The sequence below is a fragment of the Symphalangus syndactylus genome, chromosome 11 (genome assembly GCF_028878055.3).
Source record: "Symphalangus syndactylus isolate Jambi chromosome 11, NHGRI_mSymSyn1-v2.1_pri, whole genome shotgun sequence".
NCBI lineage: Eukaryota > Metazoa > Chordata > Mammalia > Primates > Hylobatidae > Symphalangus > Symphalangus syndactylus.
Genome location: NC_072433.2, coordinates 90,003,623 through 90,027,187, shown reverse-complemented (window position 1 = coordinate 90,027,187; position 23,565 = coordinate 90,003,623). Strand labels below are relative to the sequence as shown.

At 35.6% G+C, this 23,565-nt stretch overlaps 1 protein-coding gene across 21 annotated transcripts in view; it reads right to left on the bottom strand.

Annotated features, from left to right (window-relative positions):
- PAM (peptidylglycine alpha-amidating monooxygenase) overlaps nt 1-23,565 on the bottom strand; it is a 279,745-nt gene that overhangs the window by 42,224 nt on the left and 213,956 nt on the right. For 9 of the 21 annotated variants that reach the window (XM_055297705.2, XM_063612832.1, XM_055297706.2 and 6 more), the window contains exon 15: nt 14,070-14,390. The exons of 11 other annotated variants lie outside the window; for them this stretch is intronic. In XM_055297705.2, the coding sequence (XP_055153680.1) occupies nt 14,070-14,390 (321 nt within the window). Of the gene's footprint in view, nt 1-809; nt 864-14,069; nt 14,391-23,565 lie in introns of all 21 variants that reach the window. One more of the 21 variants, XM_055297702.1, reaches the window with a different exon arrangement.

Here is a 23,565-nt window from a genome sequence, read left to right as displayed (position 1 = left end):
AATATAGGAGAGGGCCCAGAATCCTTCCCAAGGCTAGGGCTGGGATAGGGTAGAATTAAGGTCTACTTAAAAGGTTTCCCAAGGGAACAAACATTTGTGTATGCACTTAAAGGTAAGGTGGAATTCATTTAAGTGTAGAAGTGGGCAGAGAATATTTTGGTCAAAAAGAATAAAAGTGAGGATGTTTATAATTGCAGAATGTGTTTTAAGATTTTGTAAAATAATCAGGAAAGGATACGTGTGTATGTAGGGTGGAATGGGGGCCTGGGGACTGGATTAGCTGACCCTGAGATCTGATTTAGACTGGAAAATGTATTGATACCACATAAAGGAGGCTGGATTTAACAATGATCATATAGTGTGTAGCTGTGGTGTCTTGACTTCTACTGAAAATTTTGAGGCACATTACAAGTATTTTATTAGCAACAGTAAAGCACAGAGTCAGGGAATAATTTGCTTTGGAAATATTTTAGAGCATATGAAAATGTCGTTGTCACTCATGTGTATTGTGATATGCCTTTTGGAGAGAAGGTGGGCAGAATTACAGCTGGTATGCCTGAATTTGCAAATAATCCTAGGTATAGAAGTGGATGTGAATGGAGCTGCTCAGATGAACAGTATCTATCATCTATCACCCTTGCTTATCACAAAAGGGAGAACAATTGCAAACAGCTGCTACTGACAATTGGGAGCCACTGAAGGTTTAGAAACATGTTTTATTGGTACGAAATAATTGTACATATTTATAGGGTACATGTAATATTTTGATACAAGCATGATCAAATCAGGGTATTTAGAATATACATCACCTTGAGCACTTATCATTTCTTTGCATTGGAAACATTTCATATCTTCTCTTCTAGCTATTTTGAAATAGACAATATATTGTTGTTAACTATATTTACCCTGCTGTGCTATCAAACACTAAAAGTTATTTCATTTCTCTACATGTTGGTACCCATTAATCAACTTGTCTCCATTCCCCTGAATGTTTCCCAGGCTCTGGTAACTATCATTCTATTCTCTACCTCCATGAGATCAACTTTTTAAGCTTCCACATATGAGTAAGAATATGGTATTTGTCTTTCTATTTTTGGCTTATTTCACTTAATATAATGACCTCAAGTTTCATACACGTTGCTGCAAATGACAGGATTCCATTCTTTTATGGCTGAATAGTATTCCATTATGTACATACACCACCTTCTCTCTATCCATTCACCTGTTGATATATTCTTAGGTTGATTCCATATCTTGGGTACTGTAAAGGGGGTACAGTTATCCCTTTGATTGACTTCCTTTCCTTTGTGAAAAATGTCATTGGTATAATGATTGCATTAAATCTGTAGATTGTATTAATCTGTTTTCACAGTGCTGATAAAGACATATCTGAGACTGGGTAATTTATAAAGAAAAACAGGTTTAATGGACTTACAGTTCCACGTGGATGTGGAGGCCTCACAATCATTGTGGAAGGTGAAAGGCATGTCTTACATGGTGGCGGACAAGAGAGAATGCAAGCCAAGCAAAAGGGGTTTCCCCTTATAAAACCATCAGATCTCATGAGACTTATTCACTACCGCGAGAACAGTATGGGGGAAACTGACCCCATGATTCAATTACGTCCCACTGGGTCCCTCCCATGACACATGGGAATTGTGGGAGCTATAATTCAAGATGAGATTTGGGTGGGAACACAGCCAAACCATATCAGGTAGTATTGTCATTTTAACAATATGATTTTTTTCGGTCCATGAGCAGGAAATATTTTTCCATTTTTTTGGTGCCATTTTCAATTTCTTTCATCAGTGTTTTGCAGTTCTTCTTGAAGAGATCTTTCACCTCCTTGGTTAAATTGATTCATCAGTATTTTTTTAAGCTATTGTAAATAGGACTGCTTTCTTGATTTCTTTTTCAGCTAGTTCATTATTGGTGTATAAAAATGCTACTGATTTTCATATGTTGAGATTTTGTGTCTTGAAACTTTATTGAATTAGTTTATAAGTTCTAAGACTTTTCTTGGTGAAGTCTTAAGGTTTTTCTCTATATAAGATCACATCATCTGCAAAGAGGGACTAATCTGACTTCCTCTTTTCTGATTTGGGTGCCTTTTATTTCTTTTTCTTGCCTGACTACTTTGGTTAGAACTTCTAGTACTATGTGGAATAAGAATGGTCAAAGTGGCCATCCTTGTCTTATTCCAGTTCTTAAAGGAAAGGTTTTCCTCTTTTCTCCATTCAGTATGTCAGCTGTGGGTTTGCTGTATAGGGACTTTATTATGTATAAGTATTTTCCTTCTATGCATAATTTATTGAGAGTTTTTGTCATGAAGAAAGATAGAATTTTAGCAAATGCTTTTTCTGCTTCTATTGATATGATCATATGGTTTTTGTCCTTCATTCTGTTGATGTGGTATATCACATTTTTTGATGTTGAACCATCCTCATATCCCAGCAATAAATTTCACTTGCTCATGATGCATTATCTTTTTGATGTGTTTCTGAAGTTGGTTTGATAGTACTGTGTTCAGGATTTTGCATTTATGTTCATCAGAGATACTGGCTTGCTCTTTTCTTTTTTCACTGTATCCTTATCTGGTTTTGATATCAAGATAATGCTGGTTTCATAGAATAAATTAGGAAGAATTCCCTCTTCTTCCATATTTTGGAATAGTTTGAAAAATTGTTATTAATTCTTTATAATTTTGGTAGAACTCAGCAGTACCATCTGGTCCTGGGCTTTTCTTTGATGGGAGATTTTTAAAAAATTACTGATTCAATCTCATTACCTGTTATTGTTGTGTTTGGGTTTTCTATTTCTTTCTAGTTCAGGCATGGTAGGTTATATGCATCCGGGAATTTATTCATTTCCTCTAGGTTTTCTAATTCATTAGCATACAATTGTTGAAAACTGTATGCTAACACAGTTTTCATACAGAAATCATTATATCTCTAATGATTCTTTATATTTCTGTGGTAATTGTTGCTATGTCACCTTTTTCATTTCTGATTTTATTTATTTGAATCTTCTCTCTTTTTCTTGGTTAGTCTAGCTAGCAGTTTATTCATTTTGTTTATCTTTCAAAAAGCCAACTTTTTTTTCATTGACCTTTGTATTTTTTTAGTCTCTATTTCATTTAGTTCTGCTCTTTTTCTTTCCTTTTACTAATTTTGGGTTTGATTTGTTCTGCTTCCTAGTTCTTTGAAGTGCATTGTTAAGTTGCTTATTTGACATCCTTCTACTCTTTGATGTAGGTATTTACTGCTATAAACTTCCCTCTTAGCACTGCTTTTGCTATATTCCATAGGTTTGGGTACATTGTGTTTCCATTTTCATTTGTTTCAAATTTTTTTTTATTTCCTTCATAATTTCTTCACTGACCCAGTAGTTGGTCGTGAGCATGTTGTTTACTTTCCATGTACTTGTACAGCTTCCAAAGTTCTTCTTGTTATTGAATTCTAGTCTTTTCCTTTGTGGTCTAAGAAGATATTTGATATAATTTCATTTTTAAAATTTTGTTGAGACTTGTTTTATGGCCTAACACATGGTCTATCCTGGAGAATGTTACATGTGCTGATAAAAAGAATGTGCATTCTCCAGCTGTTAGATAAAATGTTCTGTGAATGTCTGTTAGGCCAATTTGGGCTAAAGTGCAGTTTCAATCCAATGTTTATTTTTTGTCTACATGATCTGTCCGATGCTGACAATGGTTGAGGTCCCCAACCATTATTGTGTTGGAGTCTATCTCACCCTTTAGGTCAAATAATATTTCCTTTATATATGTCTGTGCTCCAATGATGCATATGCATATATATTTAGAACTGGTATATCCTCTTGCTGAATTGATCTCTTTGTCATTATATAACAATCATCTTCATTGTTGTTGTTGTTTTTACCGTTCTTAAAGTATACTTTACCTGATAGAACTATAGCTACTCGTGCTTGTTTTGTTTTTCATTTGCATGGAATATATTTTACTATCCCTTCACTTTCAGTCTTTATGCGTCTTTACAGGTGAAGTGAGTTTTTACGAGCAGCAAATAGTTGGGTTATGTATTTCTCTCCATTAAGGCAGTCTATATATTTTAAGTGAGAAATTTAATCCATTTATATTCAAGGTTATTATCGGTAGGTGAGGATTTATTTTTGTCATTTTGTTGTTTTCTAGTTGTTTTGTATGGCCTTTTTTTCCTTTCTTTCTTATTGTTTATCATTGTGGTTTGATGTTTTTTTGCAGTGGCAACACTTGAGTCCTTTCTCTTTCTCATTTGTGTGTCTGCTCTGCCACTGAATTTTATTCTTGTGTTTTTGTGATGGTAGATATTGTTGTTTTGCTTACAGAGGTAAAATCTGGACTTCCTTATGCATTTCTTGTAGGGATGTTCTAATGCTAATGAATTCCCTCAAGTTTTGCTTTCTGGGAAAACTTTGCTGGGAATAGTATTCTTGGATGAATTGTTTTTTGCTTTTAACTCTTTGAATATATCAATTTACACTGTCTCCTGATCTGTAACGTTTAAGCTGAGAAAGTTGCTGTTAGTCCAAAGGGGGTTTCCTTATATGTGACTTGATGCTTTACTCTTGATGTTTTTAGAATTTAGTCTTTGTTTTTAAGTTTTGAAAATTCCACTATAATGTGTCTTGGAGAAGACCCTTTACGTTGAAGCTATTTGGGGATCACTGGGATTCTTGTATCTGGATATCTGTATCTCTTTCAAAATGGGAAGTTTTCAGCTGTTATTTCATTAAATAGGTTTTCTATGCCTTTGCCCATCTCTACACCTTCTAGAATAATAAAAATTAGGATATTTGGTCAGTTTACAGTGTCCTATATATCATATGATGTAGGCTTTCTTCATTTTTAAATATTATTTTTTTTCCTTTTAAAATCTCAGGTTTTCCTTTGAGGGGGACAGTCTCACTCTGTCATCCAGGATGGAGTGCAGTGGTGCTATCTTGGCTCAATGCAACCTCCACCTCCTGGGTTCAAGTGATTCTTATGCCTCAGCCTCCCGAGTAGCTGGAATTATAGGCACACGCCACCCCGTCTGGCTATTTTTATTTTTATTATTTTTAGTAGACATGGGGTTTTGCCATGTTGGCCAGCTGGTCTCAAACTCCTGGCCTCAAGCAATCTACCCACCTCAGCCTCCCAAACTGTGGGATTACAGGCATAAGCCACCATGCCTGGCCTTACTGGGTTATTTCAAAAGATGTCTTCATATTCAGAAATTCTTCCTTCTGCTTGATCTAGTCTATTGTTGAAGCTCTCAACTGTATTTTTTATTTCATGTGATTAAATTCTTCAGTTCCAGGATTTCTGTTTCACTCTTTTTTTTTTTTTTTTTTTTTTTTTTTTTTGAGACAGAGTCTCGCTGTTGCCCAGGCTGGAGTGCAGTGGCGCGATCTCGGCTCACTGCAGGCTCGACCCCCTGGGGTTCATGCCATTCTCCTGCATTAGCCTCCCGAGTAGCTGGGACTACAGGCACCCACCACCTGGCAATATCTCTTTGTCAAATTTCTCATTCAGATCATAAACTGTTTTTCTGAATTCTTTGTATTGTTTATCTGTGTTCTTTTCTATTTTACTGAGCTTCTTTAATATCAGTATGTTGAATTCTTTTTCAGGAATTTCATAGATTGCTTTTTTGTTGAGTCTGTTGCTGAAGAATTATTGTGTTTCATTAGAGGTATGTTTCCTTTTCATGTTTCTTGTGTCCTTACATTGACACCTCTATATGTGGTATAACAGTTGCTTCTTCCAGTTTTATAGATTGGGTTTCATAAGGAAAAATGTTTTTCTTTATAGATGAACTACAGTGTTGGTTGAATAGGGTGGTTGGTTTTACTTCTAAGTGGACACAGTAGTCTCTGTATGATTTCTTTGGCTACAATCAGCATCAGTGGCGTCTCTGAGTTCCTCAGCAGCTTAGGCTGCAGTTTTTAGCAGAAGCTAAGGTGAGGCTTTGCTGACGACAAGGACACAAGGTGGGTTGATCCTTGGGCCCCACTGGTGGCAACAGTGAGCTGAGCATGACAGGCTTTAGGCCCCTAGGTGTTGTATGCAGGTATCAGTGGTAGCAGGTCCAGGCAGCTTACTCAGGTTCTGGCAGTGGCAGTGGTAGGCTGGATGGGCAGTTAGGTCCTTGGGCCCAGGGGTGGCATGCATGGCATCAATAAAGGCAGTATCAGCACTGAACCTATCTTCAGATCCCCAAGTCATACACATGGACACCAGCAGTGGTGGTAGTGGGCTGGAAGGACCAGTCCTCAGGCCCCCATGTGGCTCATGCAGGTGGGTGCTGGAAGCTGTGGTGATGGCAGGCTTGACAGACCCATCCTTAGACCCCTTGGAGGAGTGCACAGACACCAGTGGTGGTAGACAGGGCGGGTGAATCCTCAGATCCCTGGACAATGTGTCTGGACTCTGGCAGGCTGGTTTGGTCCCCAGGCCTCAATGATGTGGGCAGGCACTGGCAGGGGCAGTGCTGGGTGAGGAGGAACTGTCTTTAGGCTCTCTGATGGTGTATGTCCATGGGAAATTTAAAACATGGGGTGACATGATTAATGCTGTATTTTTGAAAGTGAACTCTGGAAACAGAGTATAGGCATTAGATTTAGAAATGACTAGATAAATCAACAGATGGATAAGTCATTCCCCCACCAAATGTTTAAAATGATTTCAAAGTTGCTTGAATCTCAGATTGCACTTCTTTCATTCTTCTCTCATGTAGTTGTTATAATTCGGTACTCATTCACCACTCCTGAAACTTCTAGATGGGTTCCAAGGGAAACTCAAAGCTCATGACAATGCAGATATTTAATTGCTTTCATCACGTTCTCAGAGCTTAGAACCACTACAACTAGACAGAATTCTTCAAGGGCAAGGATCATCCCTCATTCATGGTTTTGTCACCAACTGTCACACAGGACCTGGCCTACTTACTGTATGGCCTCATAAATGCATTAAACTAAAGTCTATGTTTTAGTCTCTACTTGTTTATGGTATCAATTAGCATTCAAACTCCCCTACAACCTTATAATTCATCTGTACTAACTTTTCACCCATACCAGAATTCTGAAGATACTATGAGAATACACAATGAAAATGCTAATTGGCTGATTACTATCAATAAAGACAATAAACACATATAATGGCTTCTGGAACCTTTCTATTCAGTGGCCTACCAACTAGGTACTGGCAGCTAAATGCTCATGAAGATGCAGAGTTACTATTCTGACAGAAAATATGCAATGTCTAAAAAATTGCATTATTTTGGGGTCAAATATGAATTTCATAAAATATTGGAAATACTGTTTAAATAACTTTAATCTGGCTATGAATGATCTCAACTATCATATGCCCTTAAACTGGTAAGTGCTTGGAAGTCTGCAAAAAAATATGGACGCATAGGTTGTTTTGAGCGTATCTTCACCAATTACAAAAACACTCATTTGTCACATATTAGAACGCTTGTAGGTTGGGAATGTTCAAGAAGGAAAATTAATGTAAATATCTGGAACATATTTATGAAAATATACACCTTTAGTGAATTTTCAAAAAAGTAAAGATGATGTGTAAAAAAATGTGTGAAGTCTAACACCATGAGCAACCTGGTTCTTTTAGTACTGCATGTTTGGAAAAATTATATTACATTATTGTTAGTTTTATTTTAAATGATCTTTGCACACTTACATTACTTAGCCAAGTGTTCAAAACTTTCAGGATCTGAGTCTCTTTATTAACCAGAAATTCTAGGATAGTTAAAGAAAAACTTCATGGTTTTTTTCTGTGAGTATTAGCTAAGTTAATTAATATTTTTGCTTCCAGTGTCACCATATTTTTAATTATCAGGTAGTTAAAAGCTATTCCCTATACGATGAAATGATCAAGAATAAAGGCAGTGATTTAAGACTAGTGTGTATGTAGGTGGAATTAATATTGATTATTGTTCCAATTCCTGCTCATCACGACATGAGAATCAGAGAATGCTAGAACTGTATTGGAATTATTCCACGTAACTGTCTCATTTGACAGGAAAGGAACTTCAGCCTTGAGCCGGCCTTTAGGCCTCAATTTCAGGGATAATTATTTTCTAATGCCCAATTAAGGACAATTTCAAAGCCTTATTAAGGAAATTATATGATAAAATATATTTGAGTTATACCTTAAACACTTTTGATGACAAAGAAGTTAAAAATTCTAGTTCAGATTTCTCTTAGTTATTATTTAAGAAATGATTCAATACATGACTTGCTAATGCTACAGATTTACAGTGTTAGCCTAAAAATTAAATACAAATTTCTTACCCATGACCTTGGGCAAGTCATTCCCAACTTTGTCAGTTGCTCTAAATTCAGATAGCAAATGGTAGAATTATTTCAAACTTGATTGCTTGTTTTTAAAATCTGGAGTTGAGAACATATTACTGGAAACAATACTTTTAGAAAAATAAGGTAAGTATACATTAGCTATTGATCCTAGTAGCTTTGATACAAATTTGTTTTTGTTTCTAAAAGATGATTAAAAAGTTGAAAGAACCCCCAAAATCTTAAAATATTTCTCCAATGACATATAACACTTTTTATGATAAATAAATTATATTATTCTATAAAGAATCCTTACATTTATTATAAATAAAGGTTAATGTACAGCTGCATATCCTCCCATATATTCAGAAAAAGAAGTTACTACTTTTAGAAAAAAATTAAATACTGCTATTAAAATTGCATCAATTAATCATGAAAAAGATTAATAAATTACACTTTTCCAGAAAGAGATTAATATTAGTGAGCACTGTTGCATTCACATGAAATTATTAATAAGTATTTGAAAGGGCATTCATTTATCTGTTACATAAAGACTAACAGAGCTAAAGTTGAGGAAAAAATTCAAACCCAGAACTATGAATTAATTTCAGTGTAACAAGGCTCTTCACATTTAATTTTAAGAAATAGAACTGAAAAAAATCACTAGAAGACTTCAACAAAAGCAAAATATGGTGCTTGCTTTTTCTGTACTTGTAAATTTTCATCTTTTGGGAAAAGGATGTCTTATTTTGGTCAGGGATTGTTATTCATCAGAAATGCCAGCAATAACTGTAATTAACTAAAACTATTGTAGAAATATTTATACCAAAGTAAGAAAGAAAACAAGAATGAATTATAATGCTTCATTTAATGGGAGTGAAGTGAGGAAGAGATTTACCATATAAATAGGGGCTCAAAAGCATTAGCAGGATTCTTTTCCTTTTTAAAGTTTCTTTAATTGCAAATGAGATTTCTATATTGGTCAAACTGGCTGAATACTGACCAAGAAAGCATGACCAATACACCTATAATACCTATAATTATTACAATTGTAGCCTGAGATAATTAGATGACTGGAAAAAATCATCTTCCTATTTGTATATCTAGGGTGTTTGTGTGTATGTGTGTGTGTGTGTGTGTGTGTGTGTGTGTGATGCAGAATAACAGAGTGATTAAGAAGCAAGACTTGGGAGTAAGTCTGCCTGGCTTTGCATCTTGGTTTCTTGAGCTGTGGAATTTTGGACACGTGATTTAACCTTTCATCACTTTCTTCCTCTCTAATGAATCAATGCGTCTAAAACACTAAGCTTGGCTCAAAGTAAGTGCTATGTATATGTGTTTTTTTTAACCATTCTCCTCTCCTCAGAGATCAAAATTCAGCCACTGAATGGTTTATTTTACCCTGAAAATTCTGCAAGACTTGAACCTAGAGGTAAGACTATGACTGAAATATAAGAATGGACTCTGAAATTAAGTATAAGTTGTTCATAGAAATGAAGAAAAAACTAAATGTGTCATAAGAATAATTGAACACCTTCTGAATCCTCTTATCTGATCAGAATTGTCACACAAATGCAGGTGTATTTTCTCACATCCAGAGGTTTGTAATACATACTGAATCAGGCTTCCACATGCAAGTATGTGGTAGTCCAATCAAATCTGCCACTAAAATAGCTAGTTCTACTTTTTAAATGTTGAATGAGTCTAGTTTCCAGAGGGCAACTAGAATAAACATACCTAAGATTTTGTTTCTACTCATTAATGCTATCTGTATCTAAACTATTAATGATATAAACTAAACTATACTAAGTTTAAAAAGAAGTGCATCTGCTTCTTAGTTTATTGAGGTTAGCATTTTCACACTGTATGTTATATATCACATGCAAATATCAATGTAAGTGATCAGACGTTTGAAGAGCCACAAGCTCCCATTGTGATAAAACACTGCCAAGTCACTTTTTTCTCAACTTATCAACTTAGAGTGCCAAATTTTGCTGCTTTCCTGCATACTGCAAGAAAATTCTCTGTCTCACAAATGCTGCTTAAGATCAAGTAATCAATATTTATACTTTGGTATTTCATTTTAAAAAATCTCAATCTAACATAACACGACAGTAATGGTAGCAATAATAGTCACAATTGTTAATGTATTGTAACATTTTTAAATGCTTTCTGCATGCCGACACTGTTCAAAGCACTTTGCATGTATAATATCATTTGACCCTCACTTGAACTCTGTGAGGAGTATATTATTATAATCCTCATTTTATAGATGAGAAAACTAAAGCCCAGAGAATTTTTTATACTTGCCTAGAGACCACATAGAAAACTGTATAGCTGGAATTCAAAGTCACCAGGCAGTCGGGTACCTGGACCTGCAATATTCTACATTATAAGGTCTCCATGAAGTAGTTTCCAAATTTGATTTTGGCCACATACAGAACTGCTTTTGGGGAAGCTGTATTTGTGTGTGTGTGTGTGTGTGTGTGTGTGTGTGTGTGTGTGTGTGCGCGCGCGCGCATGTGCGCACGCATGCATGTGTGTGTTGGGAAGCCTGTGACTATTACCTCCTACTTGATGGGTCTCCTTTCAAACAACAGTTTGAAAACCTCTGGTCTAGTCTATCTGAACCTGTCCAGGAAGTTTCTGTTGCTAATGCTGTTTTCACAATCGTTCAGAGTTTTCAGATCTCCACCAAAAATCATGAAGATAAAACCTAAAAAAAAAATGCTATTCGCAGATATTTGTACTCCTAGAGATACAATAAGACACAGTACTTAACTATCTTGTTCTGGGGAACGATAAGGACTTTCTCAGCTGTGCAAAGTTAGAAGATATCATTCTATTGTCTTCTTCATGTAGCTTGGTGACCACTGATATCCAACCCATAACGAGGTGGAGAAGCCAGTTTTAAAGGCAGATGCCAGGGTGGAAAACAAGTGGAATCCTTACCAAACTAAAGGTTCAGAAAATAGTATGGTTTTTGAAACCCTCAGGTGTTCCTAGGCCTACCATATAGTCACACCCAGATTTTTGAGCTGATCTTTTAATTTCACCTTTGAACCCTCCGGTCAACTGGATGGGCTTCATCACCATATTACAGTTCCAACGTATAGACCAACTGATGAAATCTAAAATACTGCTGCAGAAAACACCATTGTATTAGATTATGCTGGTGTCAACAACTGGGGACATCAGATCAGGGTTCTGAATAGCAGTCTCCATCTTCTAAGCAGTGAGGGTCCAGTGTTCTTGGGAAGTTTATCTGAATTAGGCAAGCTCATTAGCATCTCTTTGAGCACAACTTTACTGAAATGTAAGAAACTAGAAGATGCACATTGGAAATAATAAAGTCCAAGTTTTAGATTTAGATCTGTGACCTCATTCAAATAGGTTAACTTCTGGCTTCAGCTTCTTTATTTGAAAATTAACAATAGATGTCAAAGATATCTGAAATAAGTATGAGCTATAATATTAAGCAACAGACCAGCCTGACTTTTTTGTTTTTATAATAATCTCATATAAAAAGTTACTTTCTTCTTTGCAGCAAATACAATTCCTTACAGTAAATTAGGCACTTAGGGAAACAGTTAATTCCTCCGACCATTAGGCTCATTCTCAGCTTTGCCTGGAGTAAAGAAAGGGTATGAAAGAAACAATGGAAGATTATCCATCAAATTTATTCTCTTTGACTATACCCTGAGGACTAGACATTAATTAGATCACTAATAAGTTTTATTAGGGCCTTATATGCTAATAACTTCCTACTTTATTTTTGGCAAAATGGAAGCTTCCCGAGGATAGGTTTTCCTCTGGCTTACCCAAAGGAATGAAACAGCATCGATAAAGTTAGATATTACACTGCATTACATACAGTAAATGGTGAAAGAGAATTAAGAAAAAGCCTTTTAGAAATAGCTTGCCTAAATATGAGTTTTTCTGTTTTGCATTTTATTTTTTAAAAGTTTTTGTAATTAGAGTAGTGACATAACATTAAATTATTTTAGAAAGGAAATACATGTTCCTTTCTTAATTTGCAGTTGTGCTGTATGTTTCTGTGACTCATTGTTATTCACTTCAGTGACATTCACATGAAGGAAATTTCCCTAAACAGATCTTAGAGAAGCATTTTTCTCTTGAGCACTACCATTTGACCACTTTGGAAAGTATGAGGATATTTGCGAAGTACATGCACCTGGGTATTTTAAGGGTTTATTTCGTAGAAAAACTGAGTAAGTTTCAGAAATGCAATATCTTAAGTCAAATTCTGACTGTGATATTGACACTCTTGATGCCTACAAATGACCATGATATCATTTCAAATCCAAGAATAACAAAGACAAGTCATGGAATAAATAAAGCATGCTGCAACTCACATTTCACACATGAACACAATTGTATTCCCACCAAAGAGGCTCTTTTCCCTTTTATATTTCCATGTTGTCTGGGTTACAATTCACTGTCCTTAAAATATAAGTTCAGGCAGACATTCCTGTGTGTTTTGAAATGGATAGGGGCATGATAAACTGCAAATTTCTAGGCATCATACTCAGAAATGCTGATTCAGTTGTTCTTTGATAGGATTCAGGGTCTAAATTTTTCTTACGCATCCTAGGTGATTCTGAGGCAAGGAGGTCCAGGGACCACCTCATGAGAAACACAGTTTTATTTGACAAATCCAGAATGAGCTAGAGCAGGGCTGATCCTGTTTAAACACGAAAAGTTAAAAATCCAGGTTCCAGTTAACATCTCACAGAAACCATTAGACCAGTACCAATGGACTATGTTTTGAAACTCTCATGTGAGCAAAAGGCACTGCATGCTAATTTTTTTCAATTATAAATAAAAATCAGCTGGGTGTTGAATAATTTATGGCCTCCTACAAAGCTGAATTTGAAAACATCAAGCTGGCAGCCTGTGCCATTCCAACCCACACATGGACAGCTGCCATGCATGCATATCTGTTACTTTTTTGGAGATTATCTCCACATGCTGTATTATCTGGCTTTCCACATTAGCAAGTAACATGAAACACAATCAATATCACAGAGGCCACAACACAATTAAAGACAAAGATGAGGCATCCACAGCTTGCTGGTACAGAAACCTGAAGGGAATAAGGTATTTTCCTCTACTTATAGAAGCCTATTTAGGCTAGAAATAAAGATAAATCTGATAGTTATTGACTTACTAGAGGTCCCTTCAGAAATACTCAACTTTCTAATTAAGATTGTAATTGATAATGAAACTTAAGAAATCAAAATCATAAAAATGGTTATATTTTACAAGTCAACTGGATGAGAATGTTGAAAGTGTAAGATTCCTTTGAGAGGAATTTAATTACCTTACAAGGAAATAGTATATGAGCATTTCTTACACTGGGACTTTACATATCAGGTTTTGAATTTTCAATGAATTTCCATTGAGCAAAATGAAAAATATTCAATTATAAGAATTTTTATCCTGAATTTCATATGCCTCCTTTCCCCAAATGATCCAAATATTTTTTGGTCCTTGTAGTTCTGGCTCACCAACAGAACAGACACTAAATGTATGCAGTAATAGACCAAAACCAAAACAAACAAAAAAAAACTTCAAAGATGGTATCTGATAGCCCAAATCTGAGTAATATTTTTTCTAATGATAAGTCCTTTTCATTGATGAATTTTTTCACCCATTAATTCTTATTCCCTTCAGGTTTTGCTAATGTGGATTGTAGCATTTCACACTTTATTGCTTAAAAGAAACCCTACACGCACCTCCTGTGTGTTCTGGTTCCCAGGTGCCTTCACCAGGTGGGGGCTGCTGTAATGAGAAAACTCTGCTCTCTGGTGGCCTCAAGGTAGATACTAGTCTGTGGAATTTGTGAATTCTGTCTCTGACAAGAATAGCATTACCCCTCTCATGTTCTGCACCCTCTCTGGCATCAGACCGACCAAGATCCTTTTTTTGGACTACATTTGCAATCTCAGCTACCAGGTCTGACTCTGATTCTGCCTTTTCTGTAGGATTATATTTGTGCACATGAACAACATCTTCCCTTTCTCCTAGCAGCTTGGAAAGTAGTGAATAGAAATCACCTGTGGAAAAAAGAGAAGAGATAAGGGCGTGGAGGGTAGATAAGATTGCAAAATTTACAAAATTTGGTGCTTTAAAAAATATCTACTCATTTCTCATAATAAATAAGAGAGAAGTTTGCACTCAGACTTTTAAGCATAGGAGGAAAAAAAAAAGAGAAAAATTCCTAGACCAGTGAAATACTTTATTTCATATATCATCTATTTCTTTATGTATAACATCTATTGACATATTAGTAGAAAAAAAATGCTTATGTAATTGCATAGCACATTTCAATAAATGGTTTTCACAGTATAGTTTGATATGGAAATTAAGAGCTCATCAGATTTCTAAAATAAAGTATCATCAATAGCTACATTAGATAACAGCTATCTGCACAAGAAACTCTTTGCAATTGTCTTTAAAAACCTATTAAAGTGTAAGCCACAAGAAATGAAATATACATTTCTTGAGCAGGAAATATATATTTCCTGTAAAACACAAGTAAATACGTATCCATTTGACAATTGGGAAACCTAAATTTTATTATTATTTTGTTAGCAGTGCTACTGTAAGCTCTAGTTGTTCCTCTTAAACAAAAAATGAGCAAGTGAAAAAAATAATTTTTTGAGCAAAGGATACTTTTAAATCAGCTTCCAACAAAGGAAAAGATTTTAATAAACTGATATCATTAGGGTGATTCATCACTAAAATGCATTTTATGCCTTCCTGTATTAAGGAGTAAACTTGGGTATGAGACTCCAATTCCATGAAAGCAAATTATTTGTAAAATATTATCACACATACAAAATATGACTACAGAAAGTTCATGAAGTATTTTAACCCTCATCATTTCCACAATGACTTCAAATCCATTTATATCAACTGTGTGAATGGTAAACACATTCTCAATGAAAACACAAATCTGCTCTCCTACACCAAACCCAAAGGCAACCACCAGTTCTTCCTTTTCCTCATCCTATACTAGGTGCTGCTAATGATGAAATTACTTACGACTATGGAGTCCTGTTGCTTACATTTTAATTACATTTACAGCACAATTAGAAAACATTTATAAAATCTCTTTTCATGACCATTAGGAAATGAAAATGATAACTGGTTTAGCCATGATGTATTTCACTGAAGAATATATTATTAAGAAAGTGGCGCAAGGGGAGATGAAGTCTTTCCAAAATGATGCTAAGAGATTCTGTCATGTTTACAAATAATCTTGGTTTAATGTTTCAAAGTAGGTTTTCAATTCTTGCCAGTGAAATCAGCTTATCCCAGGTGAAATCTTCAATCAGAAAATAATTACCAAGTAATAGGGCCAATCTCAGTAAAATAAACAAAGCAAATTATAAGTCAACCAAATCTGTTAGGGCACAGTGGCATTCTGCCTCACAGAAGAAAAATTAATACAGTACATTACTGCTAAATTCTCATCTACCACACATTAAATATAAATAGTTTCATATGCTTGTACAATGAAACATCTTATTTAGGAAAAAAAATACAAGAGTATTTCAGGGAGAGATAAGCCATTATTTAAAAACTTGAGGCTGGGAGTAGAGGCTTACATTTGTAATCCCAGCACTTTGGGAGGCCCAGGCAGGAGGATCACTTGAACCCAGGAGCTCGAGACCAGCCTGGGCAACAGAGTGAGACACCATCTCTTTAAGAAATAAAAAAATTAGCTGGGTGTGGTGGCATTCAATTACAGTCCTCACCACTTGGGAGGCTAAAGTGGGAGGACTGCTTGAGCTCAGGAGTTCAAGGCTGCAGTGAGCTATGATCACGCCACTGTACTCCAGCCTGAGTGACAGAGACAGATGTCATCTCAAAAAAATTAAAATTAAATAAAAAACTTGAATCCATATGTTTAAGCTATTATTGTTATTGAGACAGGGTCTCTCTCTTTCACTCAGGCTGGAGTACAGTGGCACAATCTTGGCTCACTGCAACCTCTGTGTTTAGGGTAGTCTTGATGGAGGAAGACAGGTTCAGAACTATGCATAGTCATTCAGGTTTGTAAGAGGAAATGTAAAAGCTGTAATAAAATACCAAAGGTAGAGCACTCCAGTTCATGTGAATTTATCATTTAAAATTGTCATTGGGTTAGGAAAGCAAAAATTTTTAAAATAATGTAACAGGCTTGGCTGCACACAGTTGCACAGGCCTTGCCAGAATAAAGTTTCAGAGCAGAATCTGTATAAACATCTCGTTACATGAGAGAGAGACCACTAGATGGCTATCTCTTACATTCCTATGCGGAAACCAGAAAGAGTTTTTTCCTCTTCTAGTTTACTGGATATAATATGGAATCCTGAAATGTTAACCAGTTTTCTTAGTCACATTAAGATGTTTATTTAGAAAATACATCTAATGAATATAACAGATGGAGTAGAACATAAATAAAGCAAGTTGGTGGTCCTGACCCCTGTGTCATCTCTCAACGTTTCCTTTTTCTTTTCAGTTTATGTTCCTCTCATATTGGCTTTTCATTTCCTTGAATATCAACTCTAACAAGATGATGTTTCTTCTGCCTGGACCACTCCCTCCCCACTAATAAACTAGCTCCTCAACTTTCAGATCTTAGGTGTCACATCAAAAAAGCCTTCCTTGACAATTCAACTCAGGGGTCTCTGCTGGGTGCACCTATAGCACCTATAGCAGTCTGGTCTTTCCCTGTATGGCAACTCCTCAATTCAAATACACATCAAACCCTATTTCTGTGCCTCTAAGAAATTCTACTTTGTGCCTTTAAGTAAATTCTACTTAACCTAATAAAGATAGTGACAATAATCTTTAGAAATTACTTTGTAGATTTAAAGAAGACAGTTAATATTAAAATACCCAGTCCAGTACATATCATAAAGTAGGTGTTACTAAATTATAGCTATTATAATTACTAACTGAAAAAACAAACTAATTGCAACATGTCTGCTTCAACCTGTGGTTTACATAATATTTTAAAAATCAGCTCCTTTTTCCTAGTCAAGCATTTGGATTTTCATAATAGAAAACAAAAAACAAACCCTTTTAGGGCCGGGCACGGTGGCTCATGCGTGTAATCCCAGCACTTTGGGAGGCCAAGGTGGGCGGATTACTTGAGGTCAGGAGTTTGAGAACAGCCTGGCTTACATGGTGAAACCCCAACTCTACTAAAAATACAAAAATTAGCCAGGTGTGGTGGCGGGCACCTGTAATCTCAGCTACTTAGGAGGCAGAGGCACGAGAATTGCTTGAACCCCAGAGGCGGAGTTTGCAGTGAGCTGAGATTGCGCCACTGCACTCCAGCCTGGGAGACAGAGCGAGACTCAGTCTCAAAATTAAATAAATAAATAAATAAATAAATAAATAAATAAATAAATAAATAAAATTTTTAAAAGCCCCTTTATGTTTCTAGCCCTCTGTTTTCTTAATAAGTCACTGTGGCTACTACAGCTAATTGGTTCCTGGCTTTGCCAAATGAGGCTGTATCCATACTTTCTCCATCTCTTTTAGCATATCTTTGGAAAAAGAACTCTCTCTACTCCACTGTTCTGAATGCCATTCCTCCAGAATTCCCTAAAGCCTCTCCTGTCTTCTCTCTTTTCTTTTTTATTAATAAATACAACTTCTTTACCTCATATCTGACTTGCAAGCTATACATACACTCACTTAGGGCTTGAGTTGTTGTGGAGGTGGGGAGAGACTCTCCTCTGACATAACATATCCTTCAGGCTTTTCCATCTTCTCTCTTCCTTTACAAGCTCCAACACTGTCCAAAAGAATTTTCTGTAATAATGGATGTAATCTCTGTCTGCACTGTCCAGACTAATAGCTGCTAGACAGACACATGGGGCTGAGTACTTTGTAAATGGCTAGTGCACCTGAGAAACTTAATTTTTAATTTTTTACTTTGAATTAATTTATATTCAAAACATAAATATTTTCACCTAGTGTTTACCATACTGGATGGTCCAGGGCTACTTGCTGATTCATTCTTCCTTACATCCTTTTCCCTCCCTAAATAGGATGCATTTCTTTCCACTTCCTATTTCACCATTGTATGACTTCTCCAAGAGGTAAGGGATCCTAATTGCCAATGCTAATAGACTCTTTACTTTGATCTATTGAGAGGCTGTAGCCCTGTTGAAAGTGCCCTTCAGAACCTCTCTCCTTATAATGTTGTTCTTTACAGGTCTTCTCTATCTATCATCTGTGCTTCCTCTTTTTGCTGTCCATCATGTAAAAAAGGCTGGTGTTTCGGGAAGTCTGTCCCTGAAACATTTTTCCCCTGGCTAAAGCCTCTTCCTACTAAGTGATCTCAGTCACTTACAAAACTTAAGCTACCACTTCCAGGCACATGACTACCAAGCCTGGAGCTCTCCTAACACCAAACTGGTGTTACAAAACTGTCTTCTGGAAAATCCCACTTGGATGTCTATCTGTCTCATTTGAACTTAAAATGTCTAAAATGGAGCTCTTAATCTTCTCATCATATTTTAACCTTTTAATAGTATCACTCTTAGTGATGACACTTTTTTGAGTAAATCAACTCAGAAAACTATATTCTTCTCTCTCTAACCAGTGAATCACAAGGTCCAACCTAGGCTGATTTGCAACATCAACTTTTCCCTCCTTACCACCAGTATTCATTTGGGAATCTCACCCTTTGATTGTCATAGTGAAAGACTCTTCTCCTTCCTCAGAAAGGACCCCCATCTCTGCTCTGGATGACAAAATCTGTCTAGGATGGTATTAAAAGTGGCTCTACCTCTACGGAACTGATGCGTGATTAATGGCACCCTACCCACCTTGGACACTCCTGGGTTATATCCCCATAGCTACCTTTTCCGCAGCTCTGTTCAGCTATGTATTTCTGAGTGGTATTTTCTTTTCTTTTTTTTTTTCCACTGGATTAACTTTGATTTTGATTTGTGGCAGTCTTAACTGATTTTCCCTTCGGGTTAAAGTCAATTTGGTTTATTGATTGTTTAGTTATTACTATCCCACAACATTTATTCTCTAGTCTTAGAGAAATAAAACACATGACCATGGTGACCAGCTCAAGGATCACAAATGAAGTGAACTTTATTATTTCTTCCCCTTATAGGGCTCATTTGATTGAAAAGCAATGAGAAATCAACTTTTTGTCCTTTTTAAGAAAATGAGACAAATATAAAAAAGGAGAAGACAGAAGATGATGGTTTTCATAACTACCATGCACATAGATCTATATTGGAAAGCCTAACTGTGTGATAAATGATCATTCACATCTGCCTATTCCGTTATTAGGAAACCAATTCAAAACAGCATTCAATCAGCTTCCCAGAGCCTTGGGGGGTATTTAGATTGTGTTTGATAGATGAGTTCAATAAATAAAGACTTGTGAAGTGCTCATAAATCATAAGAAACCAATAAATTTTTAGTGAATAGGCATACAAACAAAAACTGTATCTTCTTTAGAACAGCAAAGTGGCATAGAGAGTGCTTGGAATTAGTTAAGAAGATGTTACTAAAATTATTTGTGTTTTATTAGAGGATCAAAGGAATGCCCTATTTTGAACAAATCAATGAAATATAAATTTTAGCTACCATGCCCAGCCTTTATTTAACTCTTCCCATAAACTGTTTACAACTGTAACTTTAGCAGGCTTTGACAGTGGACTATTGTGTTTTTAACTGGCAACCTTGTTCCCTTGATTCTGCTTATTTGATAAAACATGCCAATGGTAATTCATTTTTGTTAGCATAAAACCACTGTGAAATTACTGTTTCACAGAAGGTGTCTGAAGACCTTTAACTATCTGGGGTCATGGAGTATTTTCCCTCTAAAATTATATTTTTGTCACATTCTCTCTGCCTTGGGAATACAGTAGCTTATTCTGACCTTTGAGTAGAAATATTGATTATATGAGGGCACAAAGACTACAATGAGGAGATTTTGGAGCAAACTGAATAAAACATGTTAAAGGCTGTTTCTGCAGCCAAATAAATGTTGTCTAGAGCATAATACATAATAACAAGGACATACTGTTATTATAGATTTTGACTTTCAATTCTGCCTGGAATTTAAGACCCTGAATCTTCCCAATATAACAGACATAAGATTCAACACTACATCTAGACTTCGAATATTAAAGAAGTGAGTCACTCAAATTCAGAACTCTTAAATGTAATTGTGTAGATTTTTGCTTCCATCTCGTAAGCTTCTTAGTTTCAAGCCCATATTCTTTGCTTAATCAATGGTTATAGAAAGTTCAGGATGTTTATAGCTTTGGTATAGTGAACATATATAAGAAATTATAATGCATAAGAAATAAAGAGAACTTACAAAATGTGTTAGTTTTCTAAAAGTGCCAACCTTAATATATACGAGGAGTGTGTGTGTGTGTGTGTGTGTGTGTGTGTGTGTCTGCTTTGGAAGACATCAGTATGAACTTCCTTATTCTATATAGTCTCCTAGGATTCATTTCCTCCATGCAGAATCACCGCCTAATTGAGTCTATTGTATACTTTATTGTACTTATTACATACATAGGTAATTCTTCACTCACAATGTCTTTGAAGGACGGTGACATTTTAGTTTGTTTTAAATATCCATTTGTATTTTTCTCCCTGTAGGCAGACATAATCAACTCATTCGCAGATAAACTCACTTATATGCAAATGGGTTATTTTCAAATTGATATAGGCAGGAATATGCATGTATTATGCCGCCATTAAAAATCACTCTTGCCAATAATTTTTACCATTGGAGAAAATATTCAAGGTATATTTTTAAAAAAGGGCCATGAAATTGTGTATACATTATAATTAAAATAATGTGCATTACATATGCATATATTTAATATGTAAATATATGCATAATATATATTTCACATACATATATGTACTCATATTTCTGGGGACTATGGATGATTTCTATTTGTATATTTATACTTTACATAATATCCTTATCTTTTATAATGAATATCATTTTAAAAAATCAGTCAAAATAAGCATTATTTTTAAAGAAATCCCTACAGACTCAATTAAAGCCTCATTAAAATGTTTCCTATTGTTGCATGATCCAGGACAACATGATAAGTAAAACTGTCATATAATGATGATTTTGTGGTGTCTCTGTAATTACATCTTTTGAGGCAGAATCTGAGGTACACTTGCTTTACACCAGATTTTCTTCTACAGAGAGCAGATGTAGACAAAGATATTATGAAAGGTTAGTGTGTTTGTGAGTAAGCACAGACTGGATTTGCACAACTTAGATGTCAAGACATCTAGTTAATTTCTAATCAAGATTAATATTCTGGCAAAACATCAATAGCTAGCAATTTTCGAGATATGAATTTCAAAGAAAATATTTATATTTCTCCTGGAGAAACAGAGTACTAAATAAATCTGTGTTTCAAAGATCACTGGCTTTCCTTAAAGATCACTAACTTTCTTTGAATTTTTTTCCTCCATGTCAGAGATAACTCCCACTTCCTGTTTATTTGTGGCATGGCTACATTTCTTTCTTTTAGTCTATGGAATATGATTATTTCTATCTCTCCCCTCCTTCTTTTTTTTCTATCTTAGTAAAGGTCATTTCCTCTTTCTAACATAACATTTATTACATATCTTTTTTTTTTTTTTTTTTTTTGAGACGGAGTCTCGCTCTGTCGCCCAGGCTGGAGTGCAGTGGCGCGGTCTCGGCTCACTGCAAGCTCCGCTTCCCGGGTTCACGCCATTCTCCTGCCTCAGCCTCTCCAAGTAGCTGGGACTACAGGCGCCCGCCACCACGCCCGGCTAATTTTTTTTATATTTTTAGTAGAGACGGGGTTTCACCGTGGTCTCAATCTCCTGACCTCATGATCCGCCCGCCTCGGCCTCCCACAGTGCTGGGATTACAAGCGTGAGCCACTGCGCCCGGCCCATTTATTACATATCTTGACTTATATCTTTCTACCTGCTTTCCAATGTATTAAGACAGGAAGTAAATATATATATTATACTATATATAGTACAATTTAAATAGCATTTATTTAATATATATATGTGTGTATGTGCATATATACACACATACACACATATATACACCATATATAGTATTAACCAGATGGAACTATCTACATCACTTACAGAACTATCTGTACCCACTAACAGGTATAGAGCTTGTCCATGAGTACATATCCACTCAAGTCTTTTCTTCCTACCCCACATTATTCTGTTTTCTACAGGGGTTTGACATCTTCTGTAGGACCAACATAGATGGTGTCTGTTAGCTTGTGGCTAGCACAACCACAATAACGTGGGCTTTTGCTTATTGGGGCTAAAAAGTATTAAAATAATTGTACAATCTGAAGAAATACTACACAAATTGTTTTGGCCACAACACCAAATAAGGTGAAAAGTGAAGTTTGAGGGCTTACTTTAAAAATTAACATACATGGCATAATTTATTTGAATAATCAAAGCCCCCTTATTAGCTACTTGGTCAAGTTGACTTTCCAAAGAATGCATACAAATAGACACTTTGTGCAAACAAATATCTCTAAGAAGAATGAAATACTCTTTCAGCAATGAGGAGATTTGCCCTACGTGTTGTAAGGAGACAGATTGATCTCATTAGTGCATCAAATGAACTATGTGTACAAATGTGCATGTGGTACATTTCTGTATTTCTCTTTTAATTCTAGGCTGGTGGTCCCCATAGATCAGTAGGATCATACACAGACTATGCTAGCCATTGAAATGGCTTTTCGTTAGGCTACTGTCTTTACCGTCATTAGAGATGACATTTTAATGGGCCCACTAATTTCAACATATGAATAACACAGCCTATTTTCTGCAATATGAAAATTGACAATATCAGAATGCTTTTTTCTTCTCAAGTTAAATACCTTTAGTTACAGCATTTTTATTCACAAACAGAAGAAAATAGAAACTGCAGGAAAATAATTTCTTATGTGTCCATAGAATTATTCTCTGGGACCAGAAAGAGTTTGGGTATATTTGTATATTTGGGTATATAGATAATGTTCACCTCTGAATATTATATATATGCTATAAAACACAAAAGGGTAAATGAATGGCAAGGTATGAAAGTATTTTAAAGAATCTGGTTTGTAGGTGTATATAACACCTCCTAAATCCTACTATTTGGAAAGAACAGATGAAATATAACATTTAATACCGCTTCACTAACAAAACCCCTGGGTTTTTAAT